This window comes from Pteropus alecto, unplaced genomic scaffold (assembly GCF_000325575.1).
Source record: "Pteropus alecto unplaced genomic scaffold, ASM32557v1 scaffold20, whole genome shotgun sequence".
In the NCBI taxonomy this organism is placed as follows: Eukaryota; Metazoa; Chordata; class Mammalia; order Chiroptera; family Pteropodidae; genus Pteropus; species Pteropus alecto.
In genome coordinates, this window is record NW_006436298.1 from 45,090,867 (window position 1) to 45,118,315 (window position 27,449).

At 33.8% G+C, this 27,449-nt stretch overlaps 1 protein-coding gene and 1 pseudogene across 2 annotated transcripts in view; one reads left to right on the forward strand and one right to left on the reverse strand.

Annotated features, from left to right (window-relative positions):
* CEP120 (centrosomal protein 120) overlaps window positions 1-27,449 on the reverse strand; it is a 66,819-nt gene that overhangs the window by 35,579 nt on the left and 3,791 nt on the right. For both annotated transcript variants that reach the window (XM_006913321.3, XM_006913320.3), the window contains exons 3-11: window positions 27,054-27,210; window positions 25,361-25,475; window positions 22,544-22,685; window positions 17,018-17,166; window positions 6,968-7,165; window positions 5,067-5,294; window positions 3,907-4,120; window positions 2,693-2,870; window positions 32-181 (exon numbers count right to left, since the gene is read on the reverse strand). In XM_006913321.3, the coding sequence (XP_006913383.1) occupies window positions 32-181; window positions 2,693-2,870; window positions 3,907-4,120; window positions 5,067-5,294; window positions 6,968-7,165; window positions 17,018-17,166; window positions 22,544-22,685; window positions 25,361-25,475; window positions 27,054-27,210 (1,531 nt within the window). The remainder of the gene's footprint in view (window positions 1-31; window positions 182-2,692; window positions 2,871-3,906; window positions 4,121-5,066; window positions 5,295-6,967; window positions 7,166-17,017; window positions 17,167-22,543; window positions 22,686-25,360; window positions 25,476-27,053; window positions 27,211-27,449) is intronic.
* On the forward strand, window positions 12,361-12,479 carry LOC112480760 (annotated as a pseudogene).

Below are 27,449 nucleotides of genomic sequence, written 5' to 3' on the forward strand. Positions count from 1 at the left end.
TGAGGAAATATATATACAGTGTATACATTACCTTAAGAAGGTATCTTGCAGCTGATGAGGCATAGTTGCAAAATCAAAAGCACAGTAAGACTGGGGAAGAAAAACTTCCATGTTTTTCCGAACTTCTATAGGAGGATTTGTCATAATAGGAGCTGCACTTCCAAAGAATGGATATGAGTACCTAGAATTTCAGAAAAACAAAATCTTATAGAGTTTACAGATAAAATTTAGTGTCTGTTAAAAAGTATGACATGACCTTCAGGGAAAGAAAGAGAATTCTTATATTTTGAAGGCAATGACACCAAATAAAGAAGTGACAGTCATTTCGATACACTCCAAACAAGACAACGACTTAGGAATGAGAATGACTCTACTAAAAACAAAGCCTGAGCAGCCTTAATTTAACAGTTCCTTGAGCACTCAAGTCATCTTTTTCATCTTTGCACTCCTAGGAACAAACAAGCAGTGTCCACCCTATAGTAAACACTCAAGAAATGCTTGCTGAATTTAACTTCTAACCCTATTTTCTTGTATATAGTTAATGTCCTGATCTTTTATGAGCTAAAAAGCCCTTAATTAACTCCAAAAGGATGCATTTATGGAATCCTGTCTTTGAACAGAGTATCAAGGGTGAAAGCAACTCAAATATACTACAGATAAAACAGACTGACAAAAAATCATTTCTTCCGTTCATCGTAAAAACCGTACCAGAGTAAATGGAGGAATGCCTGACTACTGCTGAACTTACTTTGTATTTAAAGCCAAATATAAAGATATTATAATGCCTGCTTAAATTTCATGTCATATCTTATTTATTTTAAAAACTAGAATTTAAACCACTAGTAAAAACTGCTTTTCTTGTAGGAAGAATCCTGTGCATTTATTCAATTCCTATATAATATACATCCACTGAAATCAGGTCATCTGAGAGTTTATACCCTAGAAATTCAACCCCCTATTACCTCACTATATAAGATGTAGTGATTAAAAATAAAAAAGAAACAAACTTTTCAAATACCAGTGTCACCTCACAAATTCCATTACATAATTGCAAATTACAATTTCATACTAATGCAGAACATTATAACATATAATCTGTCCAACAGAAAAAGCTAAATGGCCAGTATTTTTAATAATAACTTAAAATGAATCAAAGACAGAACCAGTAGTTCTTTTTTTAAATTTCATTTTTAATTATAGTTGACATACAATATTATATTAGTTTCAGGTATATACAATAGTCCTTATTATCAAGTGAATTCTATGTAGAGTAAGTGGATCATAACTATTTCCTCGGTTTAAAATATTCTTTCCCCTTTTCTTTGCCAAGTGAATGACTAGCCTCCCTCAAATATTGAGTTATTTCTGAATCTGTCTTCTTCATGAGGTTGAACTCTGTTTATGTGGCCCATGTACCTCTAATATCAGGCATATTGCCTAATAGTGTAGGCACTCCATGATTCAACAAATGGCCCTTAAGGCAAGAAGGAAATACAAAAACTAATGAGTTTGTGCTTTCCAAGTGGGCTTGTACAAGGCTTCCCCTTCACAGCATCTAATTTTAGATCATCCTGTTTCTATGCTTCCGGCTAACCCCCTCTCTGGGTATCTTAAGATCAGATCCTCTAGTAGCAGGAGGAGAGAGAATCTCAGTTAAAGGAGCAGAGGGAGAAAAGACAAAAAAAAAAAGAAAAGAAAAAAATTCTATTTCTAAAAGCAATGTTAAGAGGTGTTATCCAAACCCTTTGAGAAAAGCTATAACTATGAGAGAAAACCTTTTCCTAGCTTCCAATTTTCAAATAAAATTCACAATCACAATGGGTCTTTTTGATTCTGTCCATTATTCGCACAAAAGCTGAGAGGATTTTGGAAACAACTTTATAAAAAAATCAAAGAATTGAAAAATTAGATGCAAGTATAAATTGATTTTTGCATCTGAAAGGTAGGTATGCTTCTAATAACAGCAAGAAGCTGTTGTTGACATCCCTGGGGAATGGCAATCCAAGATGACAGAAAGATTTCCTCACTTCAATTACATCAAGACCAACAACTTTATTACAAATGCTAATGCTTGCTCCAAAGAAATTTATAAGGAGAAAACAAATATTCCAAACTAAAACACTTTATATTACAGTTAATTTATATCTTAGCCACAAAAGTCTATGGAAATGTAATACTACTAAAAACGAACTACTGTATAAAGCCATTTAACTGAAATACATATTTCAACTTTTTATATTAATAAGTGTGGATACATTCCACTTACAGTTTATTAGGTATGGTTTTTAGAGTCGCAGCTATAAAATATAGGTTTTAGGACTGTAACTCCCTGTTATAATACAGTTTGTACAGACAAATCAGATACTATCCTTCCATTATTTGACCTGTGGCACCTTTTCCAGAGACAACACATTCTAAGTTGAAGAGTCACTGTATTTTAAATAAGACCACTAATAAATTATTATAAATGCTTACGATTATTATACTAGAATAGTTAAGACTGTTCTTTTCATACCACCAAAGCCACTGTGGCTTAAGTTTAAAGTCATTAGGACATAGCCTTACCCTCTTTTAATACGCTGATTTAATAAATATTATAACATCTTTGGTGACATTTCTCTCTCTGCAATTTCCCAAACAGAGAAAAGGTATTACTTCTCAGAAAATATTCTGAAACAAAATCAAATCACACCTTAATATACAGTTGATTGGAAAACCAACTTCCAAGTCATGGACACTCCTTAAGTCTATTGAAAAGCAAAAATGATGTGATGTTGCTGGAACAGCAATCTTCTGTCCTGAAGCTGTTTCTGAAGCATTGGACGTTGTCACTGGTTGAGCCAGTAAAGCAGGTACAGCAGAACTGATGGCTAAAATTAACATTAAAAAAAAAAATTTGCTAACAGTTTCTCTTGTTATTCAAATAATTTCAAGATATTTTCTCATTTACCTTCAAGCAAGGAATTTGACTATTTGGTTTTATAAACATAAGAATTGAGGCATAAATATCTTAAAGTGACTTGTCCCAAATTATGCAGGCTTTCATTCCCTTTACAGAACTGTGTAAAAAAAAAGAGCTTACTCTTAACATGTATTGCAAAAATAAAAGCATACAGCACCAATGCAGTTATGTAAGATAGCATCTGGCAGGCACTAACTTACTTCCAAGAGGCAACTGAACAGAACTTAGCATTTGAAAGGTTGTATTTGAGACTTAATGTAAATAAAATTACATCACTTTTTCAAAAGTAGTTTTGGTTATTTTAGGCACACATGACGTAGTCTAACAAAAAGCTAAAACTTGACAAGACAGAGCTGTCTAGTTTAATCCTGTCAGACATATTTTAGTAAGTGGCCCAAATCATACAGCTACTGAGAGCTGTAACTTGCACCCAAACTTCTAACTCCTAATCCACCACTACTCTAATTACTTACACTACTAACTATAACTGTTGATCCAAATGCGATGGATGAAAAATTTTTATAAAGCCATATAAATATGCATTCTCAGACTCCATCTTCACTTTAGGATCAAAAATGATTATTATGAGTTTACCATAAGAGGCAGTTAGTAGCTCTTTCTGCTAAAATTCCAATGTAATCAAGATATTTAAGAATTTACTAGTTAAAACTATTTGAAAAAAGTACAGTCTTTCTTTTGAATAGGCTACTATTTCTGGTTTAAAAGTATAAGAAACTTTTTCTTACCTTTTAACAAGTTCTATAATAAAGTTCGATAGATTACAATTACTTTAAATTGAATTTTTTGGTTTTTTTACATTGCCATGCATTACTGGTTCTTAAAAAACTCACAATTTTCACTTGGAAACCAAGAAAACTCTCACAATCATTTACTAGATGGCTACAAAATCTATACTTAAAAGATCTGTAAAGAGAATATCTTACCCTTTGGATTTGGTCTTATGTCCTTATCATACTGTAAGCTTTCCACTTCACTTTCTGTTGCATCATCTTTTGTTGGAGGTGACTGGTTGTAGGGTGGAACAGGGGACATGCTTGAAGATTTTGGTTCAGTAAGTTTCTCCTTTATAGGGGTTAAAACTCTCTTCTTTGAATGCTGTGGCTCATGTTCATTCTGGGTCTTTAATTCAATTAAAGACTTGAAAAAAATTTAAATAAAGTATAATTTGTAAAGAACTTTCCTTTATGATTAAGCAAAAAACTCGACTTTTAAAAAAAAAAATTATAAGCTCCCTTTCTCAGTTTGGATATTCCTAGTCTATTTTTCTCCATCATCTGTAAATTTTCTTATAGCATCAAAGACCAGAAAAAGAAAGATGAACAGGAAGGAATTATATCCAGAGCTAAATACCAAAATGCCTAATGGGTAAGAAGGGATACTGGATAAAAGAAGTCAGGTATAAGTGTCCCTGGGAATGTTTATTTTTACCGAGGCAATACAATGGCAGCCTATATTCCTTTAAAAGAAAAAAAATCTAGTATGATTTTCTTCCTCTTCTCTGCTCTACTACCCTCTAAAAATATATGCATATATATTTTTTAAATTCTCACTTCAGCTTTTCTATCTTTAACTCATAAACTGCATAAAGAATATCTTACCCTTAGAACAGGATGCATAAATTGATTTGGGGATACAATAAAAAACTATATATCTTCAAAGAAAGGCCCATCTATATTGCCTAAAGAGAGTGTGAGGATTATAAAGCACTAATGAACCAAGAATCTTCTCTTAGCTCAGGGTGAGTTAACAATAACAAAAACCAATAATGCAGATTCCCAGAAACTATGTTTATAAATGTTCTCTTTCATCAGTGCATTTCTTCTGTCATCGTCATTGACTATGAGTTGAGGGCAGGGTACAGTTTCCACTACGTAAGAAGACTGTACTAAAAGACTCTGGACAGAGTGGAAGCCACAGAGCTTTTCAAAAAGGTCTTTTCAGAGAGGCGGTATCATATAACATAGACCACCAATTAAGATAAATATTTTCTTATGCTAGGTAACTTTTCTGAAGTTCAACTTTTGTGAGTAATCATGAGTGACACCAGAGAAGTTGCAGCAGAGAAAGGAGGGTCACTACTTGCCTGGGCGTCTATGCCTTCTCTCTGCAGAGCCACAGACACTCCCACAGTGGGGGCTAGCTCCACAGGAATAGGTGCAAGCTTTTGTTTGGCTCGGTTTGGAGGGTCAAGGGTAAAAGCACCCTCGACTGTGACTGGGTGCTGATTGATTTCTGAACTGCCCTTTTTCAATAATCCGGTTAAGGGTATTTCTGTACTTCCAAGTGACTGGTCTCCACAGCAGAGATGGATCTAATAATATGAAAGAGAAAATCAAAACAGGGCTTAATATTTTCTCCTTTCTCCTAAACATATAAAGTTAACAAAAAGTTATAAAATGCTCCACAGAAAGCAAGTATAATCTTACTGACCTACAGTGACTAAGAACTAGATTCTCATACATGATTGTTAAAACTGTTGATCACACGCAAAGTTTACCAAGACTCAATAATAAAGCTATTACTTTTTTGTTCATTTTTTCTTTCAGTACTGTTTACATGTATGTTATCGACCTATTTTTTTTCCTCTTTAATAAGCTACGGTTAATATTTTACTATTCTATTTTATACATGCAAATCGTTTCATGAATATATGAATTTAAACAAAACAAATATCTCAAACTTTTTCTATTTCCATTTCAACACTAATTTAAACAATTCTAAAAAATTAGTAGATTCAGCAATATTTGGAAATTAAAGGACCTCAATTTTGTTTCATTCACCCATAAAACACTGAGTGTTTCTCTTTTCTTGCTTTTTAGACTTTACTTATAAAACAGAGTGCTTAACAGTGAAAGGTAAAAGGACAGAAAGTACTGTTAATCACAGATAGCTAATCAAAACTTTGACATCACCACCTTTGGCAACAACGGTAACAACAAAAAGGCTATATTCCAAGAATACATTACAGAACTCTTCATTGCTATGCTAAGGCCTTGGCAAACTCAGCATTCACATGAGCAATCACTACATAAAAATATTTTTAGTTTTAATATCACCAATGACTTGTAACAATGTTATTTAGGTATGATGATTTTAATGGGTTAGAGAGAAGAAACCTTAATGAGTTGGAGAGAAGAAACCTTTATGACTTAAATGTCCATGAGAATCAAATCAATGAATAAGTCAATACCTTTGGTAATGACTCATTTGTTAGAGACAGAATAAAATTCAGTGTGCTTTTTTCCTCCTTTTCATCATTTCATATAGTCTTCAGCTTTCTAAATATCTTGGATTTAGCAGTGCCACTTCTAAAATTTAGTTCTACTAAGGTTTTTTAATGTCTCCTCTTATCCACCACCCAAAATGTAAGACTGATCACTTTACTATAAACAAATGACTATCCAATGGTACATTTCATTGCCTGAAACTTTCTGGAAGTTTCAGGCTGATTTAAAGCAAATATAATAAAAAATAGAACGGTAATTTTCACTAGGTAAGACTCACTTTTAAATAGAGTCCAATTTGAAATTAGTTTACAAAAAATACTCAATTCGAGGGCAGGTTTTGAAAAAGCTGTGTTACCTCTTTGCTTTTAATAGCAATAAGGAATATAAATTCTGAAATATGAAGTGTGATCTGTGTGCCTACAGCTACTCTCTCCACTAACGATAATGAAGGCTTCCCTGTGCCCACAGACTTAGGCTCCAGGTACAATTTTTTTTTTAATTATAAAAGACTCATAACTGATATACCTCTATTTCCATTAACTAGGTAAAGAGATATATCTCTTAAAATTCTGAAGTAACTGGTAACACCATGGCTTTACAACTCAGGATAATACCTAAAAAATTAAAAGATGTGGCAAAAAGATCTCTACTACCGAAATAAGATAGTTTAGGTACTTCTCTAATGCTTAAAAATCTTCTTTAATTAAAAAAAAACCCATAAACAAGAACAACAAAAAAAATTTTCTGCAGTACTTACCTGTAGTTTAGACTGAAGGGCCAGGTAAACACGAAGAATTTCTACATTGCTACATATTCGAACAGACGCTCTCTCTGGCTCAAAGTTTGGGTTGATCAAATCATTGAAGGGTTCATTTGTAACATCATTTCCCAGTAAAGAATAATAAAAGAAAAACTCAGGCTGTCTTTCTGGAAGTTTCATGGTACATGGAATTAACTAAACATTCAAGGATTAAAAAAAAAAATCACTTTGTAAATAACTAAACATGCTTAGCATCTGATGAACTCCAAATATATTTGCAAAAATGTGAATTTTTTTTTATGTCAGGTCTTAAAATCACTCAAAATGTCTAAATCTCTACCAAATTACTAGTTTGGTTAATTTTTAAAAGTTTATTTTTAGAAATACACAAAGAGACTAAAATATTTTTACAGATTTGTTGTTTTAAAGTTTACATTTCATTCAGCTGGTCCCTGAATACACAAAAGTTCTTTTTAGAAGAAAATGGTCATTTTATATTGAGCTTTCCTTATTTCCACATACTTTACTCCATCTTACGTTCACTCTGCCATCCTCCTCATAAATGAGGTTTTAAAAAATCTTAATCCAGGCTACTTAACACTTAGTCCAGGCTTTCAATAAAAAAGGTTAGTCACTCTGTAAAAATTTGGAAACCTATAAATTAACAGGCTCCAAAGGATACCTTTGTACTACGAGTGTTATTTCTCAAAGTTGGTATTTTCATGGCCACATATGACAAAGGTATGGAATTCTTGTCCCAGAAGATACTTTATATCCTCTAACAGGTCTTTAATGTTCACTAGAACATTGTTAAAAATAACAGTAAACTATAACAATTGATGTGTTCATCAACAGTAGATAGCTTAAATGTACCCATACAATATGTTTGCTAAATAATGATATACTGACGTGAAAGTTATCTTAGACATACTACTAGGTTAAAAAGTTATAGGACAGTTTGTATAGTTTGTAGGGGGAAAAAAGTATCATAACCACTTGGATTAAAACGGATTTAAAACAAATAAAATTTAATATATGTCCTGAGCACACAGTAAATATTCAAGTTATTTATTACTTATTATTTTATGTGAAGTATAAAGTAAAACAGGCAAGTCAAAAAGGTAAATGCTGTGCTTCCCCTCTTCCACAATCACATCAAAATTACAAGTAAATTATAGAACAACCATTATTGAGAACCACCTGAAGACTAGCTAAATAGAATTACTATAACCAAGGAAACAAAAAAGAAGACATTTTGAGACTGGTAGTAAGAGTAGAGACATAAAATGGGCTAGTCTCACACCCCTGTGTGGTCGATTAAGAATCAGGAGGGATTTCTTAGCAGCAGAGTTCCTACTTGAGGAGTGAGGGGTCCCAGCCCCACACCAGGCTTCCTGGTGCCAGGAAGAGAAGTACCCATAACATCCAGCTGTGAAAAACAGCAAGGACTGAATCCAAGAAAGACATCAGGCTGCTAAAAGACCTAGGTGCTACAAGTCTTAAAGGGTCCGAGCACAGATTCACATGCTCACAAACTCACTTTCCCTAAGCTCCAGCACTGGGGCAGCAGCCAAAAAGTGCCAGGGACATACAGAAAGAAACTAAATTGACTAGCTTCAAGGTGAGGGCATGAGGAGCAGGAGTCAGAGCAGGTCTCTCCAGGAAAGGAAGTGCTGACAGATGCCACTTTCCTCTGTTGAGCCCTCCTGCAACAAAGCCTGCAGGTGCAGGCAGATAGCAAATTGAAGCTCTCCATTAACATAGCTAACACCATTTGCCCCATCCTCGTGATTCCCTGAGACCCAGCCTGAAACTGTTTGAGCAGCTTTCCAACACAGATGGCCTGCCTCAGCTCACACTGTGGACTTCCCTAAAATCTCTCAAAGGCACATACACCCCAAACAAGCAGTGACTGGCCTTAGCGTACCCTGTACACCTCTTGCTAAGTAGCCCCAAGACCCGTATTAGTGGTAGCCAGCCTCCGTTTACAGCACAGCCTCTAACAGGTGTCTCTAAGCCCTACACAGGCAGCCACCAACTGCAGATCACTTTGTAGCTGCTACCATGTAGTCCGGGCTGGGCACAGGCAGCAGCTGAACTTAGTCTTCACTACAGTCCCTCCCAAGAGGCCGCAGAAACAACACACCCAGTGGCCAGTTTCAGACAGCACCAGAGAACCACCCAACCAGCTCCACAAATGACACATCCAAAGGGTGGACCTAGCAGGCACCAGAGACCTGCTAAAGTGAATCCCGACCTATGGGGTCTGCCCCTGCACAACAGCTTGTCCATTGTAGTCATGGCCAGTCTTCACAGCCTGTCAACTTGAAGTTCAATCCTACCCACTGATGTGCCAGCTACAATGAAGGCTCAATTAAAACAAGAAGGTACACATAACCCAAACAAGGGGCACCCCTAGAGCATGTGGCTCAGGTGACCAGGGAGACTGTGCCATTGGGCCCACAGAAATACCTACTACATAAGGCCACCCTTCGAAGACTGGGAGACATAGCAAATCTACCTAATTCATAGAAACAAACACACAAGGAATCAGCTAAAAGGAGAAGACAAGGAAACACATCCAAAATGAGAGAATAGGACAAAACTCCAGAAAAAGAACTAAACGAAAGAGACGAGCAATCTACCAAATACAGACTTCAAAACACTGGTTATAAGGATGCTTAACGAATTTAGGGGAAGAACAGATAAACAGTGAGAACTTATACAAAAAGATGAAAACCATAAAAAAGAAATCAGTCAGAAATGAAGAATAACCTAAATAAAGACATCAGAACGAATAAACAGCAGATAAGGTGAAGCAGAGGATCGAATCAAGAGATAGAGAAGACAAGGTAGTGAAAAACACCCAAAACAGCAAAAAGAAAAAAGAATTTAAAAAATGAGGTTAAAGGGACAACAACATCAAGTACACCAAAATTCACATTCACACAACAGTCACAACATTCTTATAGGAGTACCAGAAGAGAGAAAACAAAGAATCAAAAACCTTTTTGAAGAAATGACTGAAATAGAGAAACAAGTCCAAGAAGCAGAGAGTCCATATCACACATCATAAGTAAAATATCAAAGGTTAAAAACACAGAAAATCTTAAAAGTAGCAAGAGAAAAGCAGTTAATTACATATAAGGAAGCTCCCTTAAGACAGTCAGTTGATTTCTCAACAGAAACTTTGCAGGCCACAAGAGATTGGCATGAAATAGTCAAAGCGATGAAAAGTAAGGACCTACACTGAAGTTTACTATACCCAGCAAGGCTATCATTTAGAATCAAGGGAGAGATAAAGAGTTTCCCAAATAAGAAAAAGCCAAGAGTTCATCATCACTAAACCAATATTACAAGAGATGTTAAAGGGACTTCTTTAAGAAGAAAAAAAGGATCAAAAATATGAATAAGAAAATATAGGAAAGAAAAAAATTCTCACTGATAAAGGCAAATAATAAAAACAGTGGACTGACAAACTATAAAGCTAGGACAAAGGTTAAAAGGTAAAAGTAGGAAGATCGTGTGTAATTACAATAATAAATTAAACATAGGTAGGTATATAAACAAAGTACATGGAAACCACAAACCAAAAATTTACCAGAGATATACAAGAAATAAAGAAAGGAATATAAACACACTATAGAAAGTCATCAATGCACAAGAGAAGAGAGCAAGAGAATAAGGAACAGAGAACTACAAAAACAATTAGAATATAATTAATAAAACAGCAATAACTACATACCTATCGATAATTACTTTAAATGTAAATGGACTAAATGCTCCAATCAAGAGATATAGAGTATCTAAATGGATAAGAAAAAAAAAAAAAAACACAAGACCCATACATATATTGCCTAAAAGAAAACCACTTCAGATCTAAAGATACACAGACTGAAAGCAAAAGGATGGCAATGGATATTTCATTCAAACTGAAATTTTAAAAAAAGCTGTGTTAGTGATCTTTGTATCAGACAAAATGGACTTTAAAACAAAGATTATAACAGAGACTAAGGACATTTCATAATGATAAAGAGATCAATCCTACAATATAACTATTGTAAAAATTTACACTCCCAACGGAGGACCACCTAACTATATAAAGTAAATACTGCTGGGCATGAAGGGAGAGATCAACAGTAATACATATTATTAGGGGGTATGAAACCTCATTGACATTAAGGAATATACCTTCCAGACAGAAAATCAACAAGGAAACAGCGGCCTGAAATGACGCATTAGAGCAGATGGATTTAATTGGTATTTCTAGAACATATCACCCCAAAGCAGCAGAATATACATTCTCTTCAACTGCGTGTGAAGCATTTTCAAGGTTAAACCACGTTAGGCCACAAAACAAGTATCAATAAATTTAATAAGATGGAAATAATATCAAGTATATTTTCCCATCACAGTGGTATGAAACTAGAAATCAATTACAAGAAGAAAACTAAAAAACACACAAACACATGGAGGCTAAATAACATGCTACTAAACTATGAATAGGTTAACAATAAGGTCAAGGAAGAAATCATAATATACCTTGAGACAAATGAAAATGGAAACACAACTACCCAAAATCTATAGGACACGGCCAAAGTAGTTCTAAGGAAATTCATAGCAATAAAGGCCTATGTCAGAAACAAGATAAATCTCAAACAATATTTCCTTACACCTAAAGGAACTAGAAAAAGAGTAAACAAAGCACAAAATGAGAAGGAGATAACAAAGATCAGAGAGAAAATAAGTGAAATAGAGTCTACAAAAAAATACAAAAGATCAATGAAACCAAAACAGGTTCTTTTGGTTTCTAGAGATCAAGAGATCAATCCTACAATATAACTATTGTAAAAATTTACACTCCCAACGGAGGACCACCTAACTATATAAAGTAAATACTGCATTATAAGAAAATGTTATGAACATTTATATGCCAATAAATTGGACAATGTGGAAGAAATGGATAAACTTCTAGAAACATACAATCTTCCAAGACTGAATCAAGAAGAAAACAGAAAAGCTGAACAGATCAATAAATACTATCAAAATCAAATCAGTAATCAAAAAACTCCCAACAAAGTCCTAGACCAGATGGCTTCACAGGTTAATTTTACAAAAAATTCAAAGAAGAATTAACATCTATCCTTCTCAAACTATTCCAAAAAATTTGAAGGTGAGGGAAGGCCTTCAAGCTCATTTTACGAGGCCAACATTACTCTGATTCCAAAACCATGATCAAATGGGATTTATTCCTGAGATTCAAGGTTGGGTCGATATCTGCAAATCAACGTGATACGCCACATAAACAAAATGAAGGATAAAAGTCATATGGTCATATCAATAGATGTAGAAAAAGTTTTGACAAAATTCAGCATCCATTTACGATAAAAGTCTATAGCCATTCTACCCTGAACAAGACTGATCCTGTCTGATCTCGGAAGCTAAGCAGGGTCGGGCCTGGTTAGTACTTGGATGGGAGGTCACCTAGGAAGACCAGGTGCTGTAGGCTTAAAAAAAAAATAAATAAATAAAGGATTGTAAGCTGCCAAGGTCCTTGCAATCTGTGAGGTCAACCAAGGGTTGCCTCACCTAAAAAACAAAAAAAAACAAAAACAAAACATTTACAATAAAAATGTTCAACAGAGAGCATACCTCAAAATAATAAAGGCCACATATGACAGACAGTTAACATCATATACTCAGTGGTAAAAAGCTGAGTTTCCCTTAAAATTAGGAATGAGACAAGGATATCCACTTTTACCACTTTTACTCAATATAGTATTGGAAGTCCTAGCTACAGCAATAGATAAGAAAAAGAAATAAAAGGTATTTAAATTAGAAAGGAAGAAGTATAACTGTCATTCGAAGATGACATGATACTCCATATAGAGAACTCTAAAGACTCTACCACAAAACTATTAGAATAAATGAATTCAGTAAAGTAGCAGAATACAAAGTTATATTCAAAAACTGGTCGCATTTTTATACACCAATAATGAATTATCAGAAAGAGAAATTAAGAAAATAATTCCATTTACAATTGCATCAAAAAACAAACAAAACAAACAAAAACCCTAGGAGTAAATTTAACCAAGGAGGTAAAAGACCTGTACTCAGAAAACTATTACATACTTAAGAAAAAACTGAAGATACAAATAAATGTAACCATATACCGTGCTCATGAATAGGAAGAATTAACGTCATTAAAATGTCCATACTACCCAAAGCAATCTATAGATTCAATGCAATCCCTATTAAAATATCAACATCATTTTTCTAGAACTAAATAATCCTAAAATTTATACAGAATCTTTTAACAGAAGACCCCAAATAGACAAAGCAATCTTAAAAAAAAACAAAGTTGGAGGTACCATACTACATGATATCAAAGTATATTACAATGCTATAGTAATCAAAACAGCATGGGACTGGCATAAAAAGACACAATAAAAAAAAAAAAAAAAAACCAGAAAAACCCATGCCTATATGGTCAATTAATCTATGACAAAAGAGGCAAGAATAAACAATAGGATAAAGACAGTCTCTTTAATAAATGCTGCTGGGAAAACTGGGCAGACATAGGCAAAAGAATGAAACTGGGTCACTTTCTTACACGACGTACAAGAATAAACTCAAAATGGATTAAAGACCCAACACCGTATAACTCCTAGAAGAAAACATAGGCAGCAAACTCTTAAATGTCACTCTGAGAAATATGGTTTTTTGGATGTCTCCTCAGGCAAGGGAAACAAAAGAAAAACAAATGGGACCACATCAAGCTAAAGAGGTTCTGCACAGCAAAGGAAACCATCAACAAAACAAAAAGACAATCTACTGAATAGAAGATATTTGCCAATGATACATCTGATAAGGGGTTAATATCCAAAATATATAAGAAACTCATACAACTTAACACCAAAAAAATACACAATCCAATTAAAAAATGGGCAGAGGACCTAAATAGACATTTCTCCAAACAGGACATACAGATAGATAGCCAACAGACATATGAATAGATGCTCCCCATCACTAATCAGGGAAATGCAAATTAAAACCACAATGAGATATTACCTCACATCTGTTTGAATGGCTATCATCAATAAATCACAAAATAAGCATTAACGAGGATGTGGAGAAAAGGGAACCCTCATGTACTGTTGGTGGGATTGTAAACTGGTGCAACCACTATGGAAGACCATGTGGAAGTTCCTCAAAAAATTAAAAATAGAACCACCACATGATCAAGCAATTCCACTGCTAGGTATTTATCCTAAGAAATCTAAAACACTAGTTTGAGGAGATATGTGCACCCATATTTTCAGTGCAGCATTATTTACAATAGCCAAGATACGGAAGCAACCTATGTGTCCATCGATAGATAGGGAGATAAAGGAATAATACATATATACAATGGAATATTACTCAGCCATAAAAAAAAGTGAAATCTTGCCATTTCAACAACATGGATAAACCTAGAGGTTATTATGCTAAGTGAAATAAGTCAGAGAAAGAAATACCATATGATTTCACTTATAAGTGGAATCTAAAAAAAACAAAATGAACAAACCAAACCGAAACAAACTCATAGATACAGAGAACAAACTGATCATTGCCAGATGGGAGGGAGGGTTGGCAAGCTGGGTGAAAAATATGAAGAGATTAAGAAATGAAGCTGACAGTTACAAAATAGTCACAAGGATGTAAAGTACAGCTTATGGAATATAGTCAATAATGTTGTCATAGATATGTATGGGTACTAGACTTATTGAGGTGACCACTTCTAAGTTATATAAATGTCTAATCACTATGTGGTACACCTGAAACTAATATAATATTAGTGAATATAATATAATATTGTATGTAAATTGTAATTGAAAAATTTTTAAAAATCCAAAAAAATTAAAAATTAAAAAAATCTATACACAAAGTACACAGACTGTACGGGCAGAGTTCAATGCATTTTTACAAAGTGAACATATCTGTGTAACCAGCACTCAGATTGAAAAAATAAAACATTACCTGTAAATAAAGTAAATCAGCACATAGTAAATACTCAATAAAGTTATCATTTTATATTATATAAAGTTATTACTTTAATCCTATACTTTAAAATGTGTTTCATTGAGTAGATTTTAATCACATGGATTTTAATCACGTAGATTTTTACATTTTGAGAGGCAGTACCTATATACCTATAGTTAAGAACACAGATCCTGGGGTAAACCCCTAACCCCTAACCCTGGTTCCATCAATGGCTTGCTGTGAAACCTTCGATGAATTACTTAATCAGTGTGCCTCCATTTATTTTAGAGTTGTTGGAAGGATTAAAATACATGTTTAATTCTACAACTCTGCCTTGCACATAGTTAGCTGTTATGTGAATGGGAAATGAAATGATTTTGGAAAAAATATACTACCCTTAACAATGATTATTTCTGACGCGTTTAGAGCAGACTTACGTTTTCTTTTACAGTCTTCCATAATTAGAAAGCAACAAAAAAATTTGAGAAATAAAGATGGCCCTTATATATTTCTTAGTATATTTAATTCTCAGTAATACCACTGAGAAGAGATTCTTTTCAAATCCTTTATCCTTGGTTTTAGAAACTTTTTTACCCTTAACTAAGAAAAGGAAGCAAGATTATCACCATCCAGTCTTCCTTTGTCAAATTCATACTTTCATTCTATTACAACTTTATATAGTATCATGTTCTAAGTCACTGCTTTGCATCTGAAAAGGTAAGTTTCTTTGTTTATTAATATATGATTTTTCACAATGCCTTTGACTAGCTTGAGAAGAAAAAGCTTAATGGCTAAATTTTAAAATCCTTAGCTTGTCTGTAAAGAAAAAAAAAAGCAAACAAAAAATATTTAGTAGTATCAAGGGATGAAGAAACTACTGGGTTTAATTTTTTGTTTTTAAAAATTATTGTAAAATACACATAATACAAAACTTGCCATTTTAAGCATTAAAAAGTATACAATTCAGTAACATTAAGTACATTCGCAGTGTTGCACAACCATCATCACTGTTTAGTTCCAGGACTTCTTCATCATCCAAATAGAAACAATATAACCATTAAGCAGTCATTCCCCATTCCCCACTTTCTCCAGCCCCTGGAAACCACAAATCTGATTTTTTTTCTCTATGAATTTGCCTATTTGGGGATATTTTATATAAATGAAATCACATAATATGTGGCCTTTAATGTCTAGCTTCTTTCTTTTACTCAAGATGTTTTCAACATTCATGTTGTAGCATGTATCAGTATTTGATTCCTTTTATAATTGAATAATATTCTATTGTATGTATATATATTTCATTTCCATTCATCCATTGATGGACATCCAGGTTGTTCCTACTTTTTTGGACATTGTGAATAGTGCTGCTATGAACATTCGTGTACAAGTTTTTATTTGAATATCTGTTTTCAATTCTTCTGTATACACCTAGGAATGAAAGTGCTGGATTATACAGTAATTCTGTTTAACGTTTTTAGGAACCTACTTGACTTAATTTTTAATAGAGATAGCAAGCAGTTTGCCAGGCATCGACCTCTGTTAAAAAAAAAACAAACAAAAAAAAAACTAAACTGAGTGATATGTCCAAATAAGTCACCTGTATTACCAAAAACTGGTTAGTTTTAGTTGTGGATAGATCAATTCCCTCCAACAAACTTTTACCATAAAAATACAGCTTTACATATACAAACTACATGCTAGGCACATTAGTTATTATCTCCAAAAAGTAAATTATTCAATAGTCTGAAAAATATCCTCTCATACCAGTCCTTACATTGCCACACAAAACAATGGGAAACAATATTTATTGATGGTCTTTCCTCTAAATCTCTTACTATCAAGATCATCACAACTTATTTTTGTATAGCAAAATGCTTTTTGATATGAAAGACATCTTCCTAAATTATTTTTAAAAAGTAAAAAGCGTCAACTTGCAAATCTTTATAACACCTGAAAGGCATATTTAAAAAATAAAATTCGATTATCAAGTTCTTTGTGAATCACTAATCTAAGGGAAAGTCTTACCTGCTCCAACTGGGTAGCGAATGCTATGGTCACTGACATAATGAAGAAGTCAGTACAATACTCTGCTGGTCCAATCTGATGGTAGCCTCCCTCCTCATTCAGCACAGCCACGATGTCCTTGGGGTCAAGCCCAAATCGGCTGGCAGGTACTTTACAAGGAAAAACACAATTAAACTACTTTGTAGTTTGCCATAAACCATTAGAAGATTTTGAAAGCTGATTATACTTTTTCATTTGCTTGGCAGTTTTCATAGATACATATACTATCTCAATAAGGTTTCCGATGTGTATATATATACACACAAACACACACACACACACACACACATTATATATACACACAAACACACACACACACACCATTTTCTTTCTGCACATAAAAACCATATTTTGAAATAAGATAATATTTTTAAAACTTCAATTTAATAAACCACATAAAAAGGCATCACAGGTTTCCTGAAGTGAATCTAAACTGGGAACTGAAAAAAAGCAAAACTTGGCCAAAAAGAGAAGGTGACTGAAAAGAGAATGAGGGAGTGAAAAAGAGTGTTTAAGGCAGAAAAAACAATATGTACAAAGACTCAGAAGCAAGAGAAAGCACAAGGTTAGAGACTGAAATAGGTGTGATGTTCTGCGTCATAGATGGAGGACTGACATGTAGAAAGGTGAGGCTGGAGGGATAAGCAGAAGCCAGATCAGAGTCTTCTGGAATGCCATGTTAAAACATCTGGAGCGTTTTCTAAGAATAAGGGAAAACCATGAAACAATTTTGAGACAAGAAATTACATAAACAAATAAGCTTCAGTACGAAGAGAACTGAGAGCGATAGGGTTTTTCAAATTGATTAAGGAAAAAAAGACTACACACAACTAAAATAATAGACAACATTCAGCATTAGAGAAAATGTAGAAAAGTGAGCACTCTCCATGTTGGTAAGTATAGACTAGTATAAACTTCTGAAAAGTAACATCTCAGGGCTTACCAAAGTTTTATACACAAGCAATTCTTGACTCTTTCAGAAGTTAATCCAGAAGAAATAAGCTTATTGAAGTAATGACTAAACATAGCATAATGGCATAATAAAAATTACAAGGCATACTAAAAGACATAGACTCTAGAGTCACATAGGCCAAGGGCCCAATTCCAGTTCTGCCTTTTACCAGTTGTATAGGGAAACTATGATCTCCTTTAGTCTCCATGTTTTCTTCTGCAACACTCTTAATGTTGATGAGAAAAATCAAATTAAATAACTAAAGCAATATACTTAGCACAGTATCTGACAATTAAGGACTTTAATAAAGGTCCACAGAGCTTAGAAGTCAAAGTAATAATTATGACAGGTCTCACTGTCACAGAAGGGAGTTACAAGTATGGAAAGGGAGAACACTAGGATAAATCTTGTGGTGCAGGACTGGATGGATTTCAAGGTGTCGAAGTGAATGTATGCTGTTCAATAAATGCATGGATAAAGAGATATATATACTCATGTGTATGTGTGAGTATATATGTGTATGCATGTATGCACAAATTCCCTCACTTCCTTCAATGAAAGGGCTTGGAAGCAGCAACAGGCCAATAGCAATTGGCATACCTAGCACTTGAGCCTGACTTCTAAATATCATTCTTCACTAAAAGCAGCAAAGATCCTTAAAGGAATGGCTGAATCCAACGCTGAGACAAGGAAAGTAAGATGAACCTGGACTGTCTTCTCATGCTAGAATACTAGAAAAAGCTCAAAAATTATAGAGATAGTTAAAAGAAACCGAAGAAGCTTGAATGGGCTCCCACTGTCCAAATCTGGGATAAATATAAGTTAAAAAATTGTAACTCATAAATAAAAAAGAAAACTCTAAGTCCATACTTATACAATATAAAGAAATGAATTGAAAGTTTAGTGAGGAATATTTTCATAATTTTATAATACACATCACCTTACGTAATTAATCAAAGTGATCATCATCGATAATAGGACAAACCAAAATTTTGTACCACTTGATAATAAGAAAATAAGAAAAACAGAGCATCACTTCTGTGGTATTCCTGCCAAAGATGTATAAACTAAATCTAATATCAGACAAACCCAAACAGTACTGGGGCACAGGCTCACCAAAAGACTAAGATTTAATGATAGGACTACAGAACACTTATCCTCCCAAACCTTACCAATATATTACTAAAGGCCTATTTTCCTTGTATCCATTTTATCATGTGCACCTTTCAACAAAAAATTACAAGACATACTAAAAGGCCAAATCATCATCATCATCTAACCCCACATTGTTCAAGGTCAGCTGTATACCAATTCTCTACAATCTTTTTCAGAAAATAGAAGCAGAGGGAAGAGTTCCTAACTCATTCTATGAGGCCAGCGTTACCCTAATATTAAAATGAGACAAAGACATTACAAGAAAAAAACAAACCTATCTATCTCTCATTAACTTAGCTGCAAAAATCCTCAACAAAATATTAGTCGATTGAATTCAACAATGTATTAAAAAAAAAAAATACATACATGCCACTATGACCTGAGATTTATCCCAAGTATGTAAGCCTGGTTCAACATTCAAAAATCTTAATGTAATCTGTCACACCAATAAGCTAAAGAAAAAGAACCACATGATCTTATCAATAGATGTAAAAAGCATTTGACAAAATTCAAATGCTTTTTACTCACCCATGATAAAATACTCTCAGCAAACTAGAAATAGATTGTGACTTCCTCAACTTGACAAAGAACATCTACAAAAGCCTACACTAAACATTATACTTAATGGTGAGAAGCTTTCCCATAAGATCAGGAAAAAGGCAAGGAGGTCCCCTTTCACTACAGCTTTTTCAATATCATACTGGAAGTCCTAGTGAATGCACTAACACAGTGGTCCCCAATGTTTCTGGCACCAGGGACCAGTGCTCCTATGAGAATTTGTTGCCTGATGATCTGAGGTGGGGCTGAGGCGGTGACGTTAGTGCTGGGGAGCAGCTACAAATACAGATGAAGCTTCGCTCACTTGCCAACTCACATCCTGATGAGCGGCCTGGTTCTTAACAGGCCACAGACCAGTACCAGTCTGCAGCCTGGGAGTCGGGGACCCCTGCCCTAACACAAGCAAAGGAAATAAAAAGCATGCATACTGGAAATGAAGACATAAAATTGTCTTTGTCTGCAGGCAATATGACTATGTAGAATATTCATCTATGGAAAGACTCAAAAAAAAAAAAAAGTCCTAGATTACATGAAAGTTGCAGGATACAAGGTTAATTTATAAAAGCAACTGCTTTCTTACATAACAGTAATGAACAAGTGGAATTTAAAATTAAAAAAAAAAAAATTTACATCAACACCCAAAACATAAACAATTACTTAGGAATAAATCTAAAAAAATATGTGCAAGATCTATATAAGGAAAACAATAAAACTCTGATGAACAAAATCAAAGAACTAAATAAACGGAGAGATATTCCATGATCATAAATAGGACAACTCAATATTGTCAAGATGTTAGTTCTTCCCAACTTGTTCTATAGATTCAATGTAATCCCAATCAAAATCCCAGCAAGTTATTTTGTGGACATCGACAAACTGATCCCAAATTCATGTGAGAAGCAAAGGACCTAAAATAGCCAACTCAATATTGAAGGAGAACAACAAAAGTTGGAGGACTGATACTACCCAAATTCAAGACTTTCTCTAAAGCTACAGTAATCAAGACAGTGTGGTACTGGCAAACGAACAGACACACAAATCACTGGAATAGAATAGAGAGCCCAGTAGACCCACATATAGTCAAATGATCTTTGACAAAAGAACAAAGGTAATACAAAGAAGCAAAGATAATCTTTTCAACAAATGGTGCTGGAACAACTGGGCATCCACATGTAAAAAAAAAAAAATGAATCTAGACACAGACCTTACAGCTTTTACAAAAATTAACTCAAAATGGATCATAGACCTAAGTATAAAACAAAAACCTACAAGACTCCTAGAACACAAGACAGAAGAAACCTGGATGACCTTAGGTATGGTGATGACTTTTTAGATACAATGTCATAGGCATGATCCATAAAATAACTGATGAGCTGGACTTCATTAAAATTTAAAAAAAACTTCTGTTCTACCAAAGACAATGTCAAGAGAATAAAAGACAAGTCAGAGACTGGGAAAAAATATTTGCCTAAAGGACAGTTACTCAAAATATATGAAGACTCCTAAAATGCAACAACAAAACAGCCAACTGAAAAATGGGCAAAAGACCTAAATAGACACCTCACCAAAGAGGATATATAGATGGCAAGTAAGCATATGAAAAGATGTTAACACCATATATCATACAGAATTGCAATTAAAACAATGGGATACCACTACACACCTATTAGAATGGCCAAAATCCAAAGCACTGACACCACCAAATGCTAGCATGGATGTGGAACTCATTTATTGCTGGTGGGAATACATAATGGTACATTCACTTTGGAAGATAGTTTGGCAGTTTCTTATGAAACTAAACATACTCTTACTATATGATCCAACAATCACACTCTTTGGTATTTACCCAAATGAACTGAAAACTTATGCCCACACAAACACTTGCATAGGGATGTTTATAACAGCTTTATTCCTAATTGCCAAAACTTAGAAGCAACAAAGACATTCTTTGGTATGTGACTGAATAAACTCTGGTAATCCAGACAATGTATTATTATTCAGTGCTAAAAAGGAATAAGCTATCGAGCTATGAAGAAGCTAAGTGAAAGCAGCAATATGAAAAGGCTGCATACAGTATAAACAATGATATTCTGGAAAAGACAAAACTATGGAGACAATAAAAATATCAGTGGTTGGCAGAGGGAGGGATGAATAAACAACGCAAAGAGGATTTTTAGGATAGTGAAACTATTCTGTAGGATACTACAATTGTGAATATATGTCATTACACATTTGTAAAAACCTAGAGAATATATACCACCAAGAATGAACCTTAATATAAACTATGGACTTTGGTTGATAATGATGTGTCAGTGTAGGTTCATCAATGGTAACAAATGTACCCCTCTGGTGAGGGATATTGATAATGAGGGAGTTGGTGAAGACAGGGTTATGTGGTAATATTCTATACTTTCAATTTTTCTGTAAACCTAAAACTGCCCTAAAAAAAAGTTTATTAAAAAGAAATAAACAAATGAAGGTTTTGTTAAACTAGATAATAAGAAAACAGCATAACCATTTTTGGCTTTCCTGCACTCATCTTAAGAAAATTTTCAAAAAGTAATTTTTTAAAACAATATAAAATTCTACTTTTCAGTTATATATCAAAGAAAAATTTTTCCCAATTTCTAAGTTTTATAAACAAAAGCCAAGAGCAACAAATGCTGCATATGTAACAATGTCAAAACATTTGTCTGATACACTACAGTAAAATCAGTTCACATGCCTGCATATACCTCACTATAATACCCGGCAACCCTTCCAAAAGTTCTAGTCCACAGATGCAACTTCTCGGAGAATGTTCTCAGAGATGAAGTACAAACCTTTTCCATCTCGAGGGGGAGCTCCCTTCGCTTTAAAATTATCTGCTGGTGCCTTTGAATCTGTTTCCAAAGCAATGCTTATTTGTATTTCAGACTTGAACTTGGTGTATTTATTACTCAGCAACTGGTACCATTTTGGTGCCTGGAGAATAACAACAAAATGAAACAACAAAATACTTTAGTAGTTAATAAGGACTAAACAGTGATGGGAAATGTTCTTTAAGGTTCTAAATGTGTTTCCTATAGTTTCTCAGAACTTTCCCCTCTTTTACAATATTTTCTTTCACATTTTCCTCAAAAGAAATTAATCCTGCTTAGGAAGCTAACTGAATTTCCTCCTGAAGCAGAAGTTTAGAATGTCTTCTGTGCTTCCTTTCCCATGCTTCAGGAGGTCATATAGTCAAGAGAAAAAAACACAATATATTTCTTTCCATCTTTACTCTTATGTCCCTAATCTCATTTTATTCCTTAAACAAAAAAGACACCAATTATCCATTTCCCTAACCCCAAATTTTTCACTTTTTCTATTATACATTTTTTGCCTGCCACATTTGTTTTGTTCTGTTTACAGCAAATAAGGAAAAGAAAAGTTTTGTGTTAATAACAGTAACAAAATAATAAGTAAAGCCTAATGGTTGAGTACTAGGTTCTGAACAATATACTTGACTGATATTAAAATATAAAGGCTTAATCACAGAATGAAGTATCCTAAGTTACCAGAATATTCCCCCCAGAGTAATCTCAGAAACTCTACTACCCAAACCAGTCTTCAAAATCTTATGGCCTAGGACCATGTGTCATTAGTGCAGGAATCACTGGTCGGCAGGGGTACCATTTCAGTACCTGGAGACAGACAGCATTCTTACTCTGACCACTGTTGTATAAAGGCATAGTAACTGGCGCTTACACTGATCAAAGCCAAAAACTTTTATATTCAAGTTCTATTTGAAAGGTAAAATAAGATTAACTGGGCCACAGGTTTAAAAAGATCCACAACCAAGTTTTTTTTTAAGGCAAAAATTCATAATTTGTTGTATTTCTTATGACAAACTTTTTTTGTTTATTGTTATACTTAGATAAATATTTTCTAATTTTAAGCAAAAGCTTATGAAAAAATATTTTTATCAACTCACAGATTTTATATTTTTGTTATATAACTTGGAAAAATAAATCTGAATTTTTCGTTTATATTTATTTACAGAAAATCAAATTATTTTTAATTTCAAATATTCTACCAGCTAACTTCAAATAATCTGGCTAAGAAACAGAATAAGCAAGACAACTATTTTTCTAAAATTAATGTAATTTTGTAATTAATGTAATTTCTCAACTTTGATCACAAATATGATAAACTGTCATCAAGGACAAGAGAAGGGGAAAAGGAATGCCAAGAATATTTAGAGGCATGACCTCCTCTCAGATATCCTTCTAAGAGGATTCGCCTTCTCTGTAACCAAAGCTACTGCAGCAGAAGTGTCTTCTAGACACACTTACAATGTCTGATCTTGGAAGCTAAGCAGGGTTGGACCTGGTTAGTATTTGGATGGAAGACCACCTAGGAAGACCAGGTGCTGTAGGCGTAAACAATAAAAAAAAAATTAAATTAAATAAGGGATTGTAAACTGACAAGGTCCTTGCAATCTGTGAGATCAACAAAGAGTTGCCTTGCCTAAAAAAAAAAAAAAACATAGACACACAAGATATAGCGGAGAAGCTGGCTTAACAGAAACATCAGGAGCACAATCATGACCCCTGGTTTAGGGTCTAAGACTAAGAAGGAAGTCCTTTTCTTAGGACCTAAAAACAGATTGGTGATGAGTACCCAAGGACTAGAGATAAACAAGTCCTCTTTGAAAGCATTTCCAAATTTCAGTTTCTTTTAAACGATTCCAAATTTAGGCTAGGCTGGCTGGCTCATTTGCAAATATCACTGTTATCAGCAGCAAAATGTTAGTTATAAATTTTCTTCACAGAATTCCAATTTAAGATTCAAATCAAGAATAGAGAACTTTAAAAGAGATTATAATTTTGCTTCATTTTCTTAAAATTGTGACAGAACAAAGATGTTAACAAAACCTAAAAGTAACCACGTCTAAAGTCAATAATGTACAAAAAGGCTAGAAGATACTCAAAGGCATAAGAAACATTTTTAATAACAAAAAGCACTAATACAGGAATCAGGACCCTGAGTTTTTTTTCCTTTCTGTTTTCTTTTCTCCACTTTGGTGTGGGGGGTGGGGCTGCTATTTACATAGAGTCACTGGGTTTCAATAAGTTCACTTACTTTGACTACTATGTACCCAATGCAAGAATCAGGAAGCAAGGAAACCAATTAGAAGGCTACTATGACAGCCAACATAAGAAATGATGGTGTCTTAGGTTCAGCAAGGAAAATACTGAATAGTAGATGGATCAAGAGGGAAAAAACCCTACTGGAAAGGGTGGCTATAGAGGCATAACTGGAAGGAGAGTGGTGACCATTCGCTGAAGCAAAGAACACTAGAAGAGGACCACTCTTGAAAGCAAAGCTCAGGAGTTACACATGTTAAGTTAAGCTCAATGTAATAACAACCTGGACATAATAGGTTTAAGCTCAAGCAAAGTTTCTTTGAGAAATATAGTTCTAGGTCAAAGCAATGATTAGACAGTCAGGATTTCCTATATTAAATTCATAAACTAAAACATAAGAACTGCCACATTAACTGAAGCCCATGATCCATCAGGTCCAGCACTCCATGTCCTTTCCATCAATCTGATATACATGCAAAATAATCAACTGTCTAACATAAGCAGTAACAAATTTCAAAAGGGCAGTACCTGCTTTGTTTCTTGAGCAGTTCTTAAGTCTAGAAGAATGTAACCTATAGTTTCTTTGGCTGAAGATAAAGGATCCAAGGCAAAACACTGAAGTTTGATAGGAGTACGCTGTAGCCTGTAACAACAATTTATGTGATAAATAAAATAGTTTTTGCTTAATATTGAACTAACTTTCTATTACCCTTGAAAAAGCTGCCTACTACTATCGAAACAACTATAATTTTGTTGGATAACCAATATCTAGTCCATATTTTCTGAAAAACTCTTCAAGTGGCAATAACTATTAATTATATCCACTTATCTTTATACCAACTAAGTAATACACAAAATAGATCAAAAATTTTAGTCTCTCTAAGAGACTGTCATCTGGGTCAATGTTTCTCAAGCTTCTGTAATGTATAGAATTTTCTTAAAGTCAAGAATTACCGTGAACCCTTAAGATTAACTTTACTTTCTTATGCTATTACACACACAAAACTACAAATACAGATATTCTTACAACTCCTTTTGTAGCTAAACATGGAAATAAACTAAGAAATTAAATACCATAAAATCATAAACTATTAAAGTTAATTAACAATAATTTAATGTAATACATGACAATGTTCTGTAAGTATGACCTTGAATAGTACAGCATGGGTTCTTCTGAACCCCTACACTGGCTCTTGCAGTAAGCTAGTTAGATTTTTACCATCACTTTTATCTAGTGTAATGGCTATGAGACCTGCACCTGGCACAAAATCATCATTTATATGTTCAATCTGTGTTATTTTCTTAGCCTACAAATTCAGAGTGGTATCACTGGGCAATAACAGAACTGTAAACAGAAGCATCAATACAAGCATTGATATCTCAATCAGCTTTGTCTAGGCAGACATTCCAGAAATCACTGAAAGAAAATAAAAAATTTTGATACTTTCTAAGAATTTCATACTCTTACAAATAAACCCATGAACTGATCTAGCAATAGGAGAAAATTTCTCCTTGCTCTCATTTTTTTAACTTTGCATTTTGATTTTATTTAGTACTAAGAGCAAATATTAAAGTTATTATGTTTCCCAGAAGGAAACACATTTTCAATCATTTTTAAAATAAAAGCACCCGTGTTCTTGCCTGTTCTGGTCATCAGAGCTCATGAAATAAGAGGCTATAACTTTAAGTCTGCTTTATATACTAATAATGTGTTTAAATGTTTAAACTCAAGTAGAAAATTAATTAGAAAGAGTCCTTAATATGCCTATCTATATATTCTTGACAAACCAAGTAATATATATAAAAAATGAATTGATAGAAATGACAATGAGTTCCAAAGCATATTTAATATTGAGTAGGCATCATTATAGCACTTGTAGAATAGAATATCAATTCTCCTATACATTAGCAAAAAAAAAAGACTAGGTGTAGTGACTAAAAGCTTAGGCTGTGGAGTTGCACTACCATTATCCATCCAGCTGACTGACTAAAGGCAAGTTACTTTTAGGGCACAGTTTTCTCAACTCTAATATAGGATAAATAATAATACCTACTTCATGGGTTCATTCTGATTCTTAAATGAATTATAGCTGCAAAGTACTTGAAAATTTTCTTGCACATTAAAGAGCAGCCCACAAATATTATCATTGTTACTATAATCTAATGAGATAAATTTATAACAGCCTGAAAAAGAACAGAACAAATTGAAAATAATAGTCACCTGTGCTGATGGAGTGCTTTCCTGTCAATTTCCCAGGCTAACTCGGTAGCAAATTCTGGCTGGTCAGTATGGTTCACAGGATCAGTAGCCAACTGTTCTCCATCAAACTTTGCTTCTACTACAAGCATATGCTTTGGACGTTTGGGGAAATGGCGACCTAGAAAAAAGACTATACAGGTTAATCAGAAGTATACAAAATCAAATATAATCATTTAGCACATATTTTAGCATATATGTTAACCGTGGTTGACTTATATATTCCATAAACTACCTCGCTAACACATGTTCATATATACACTCAATTCATAAGAAACATGAATCAAACTGAAAGCTATAATTTGTAAACTAGTGCTTCTCAAACATTAGTGCATGTTAATCACCTGCAGACCCTGTAAA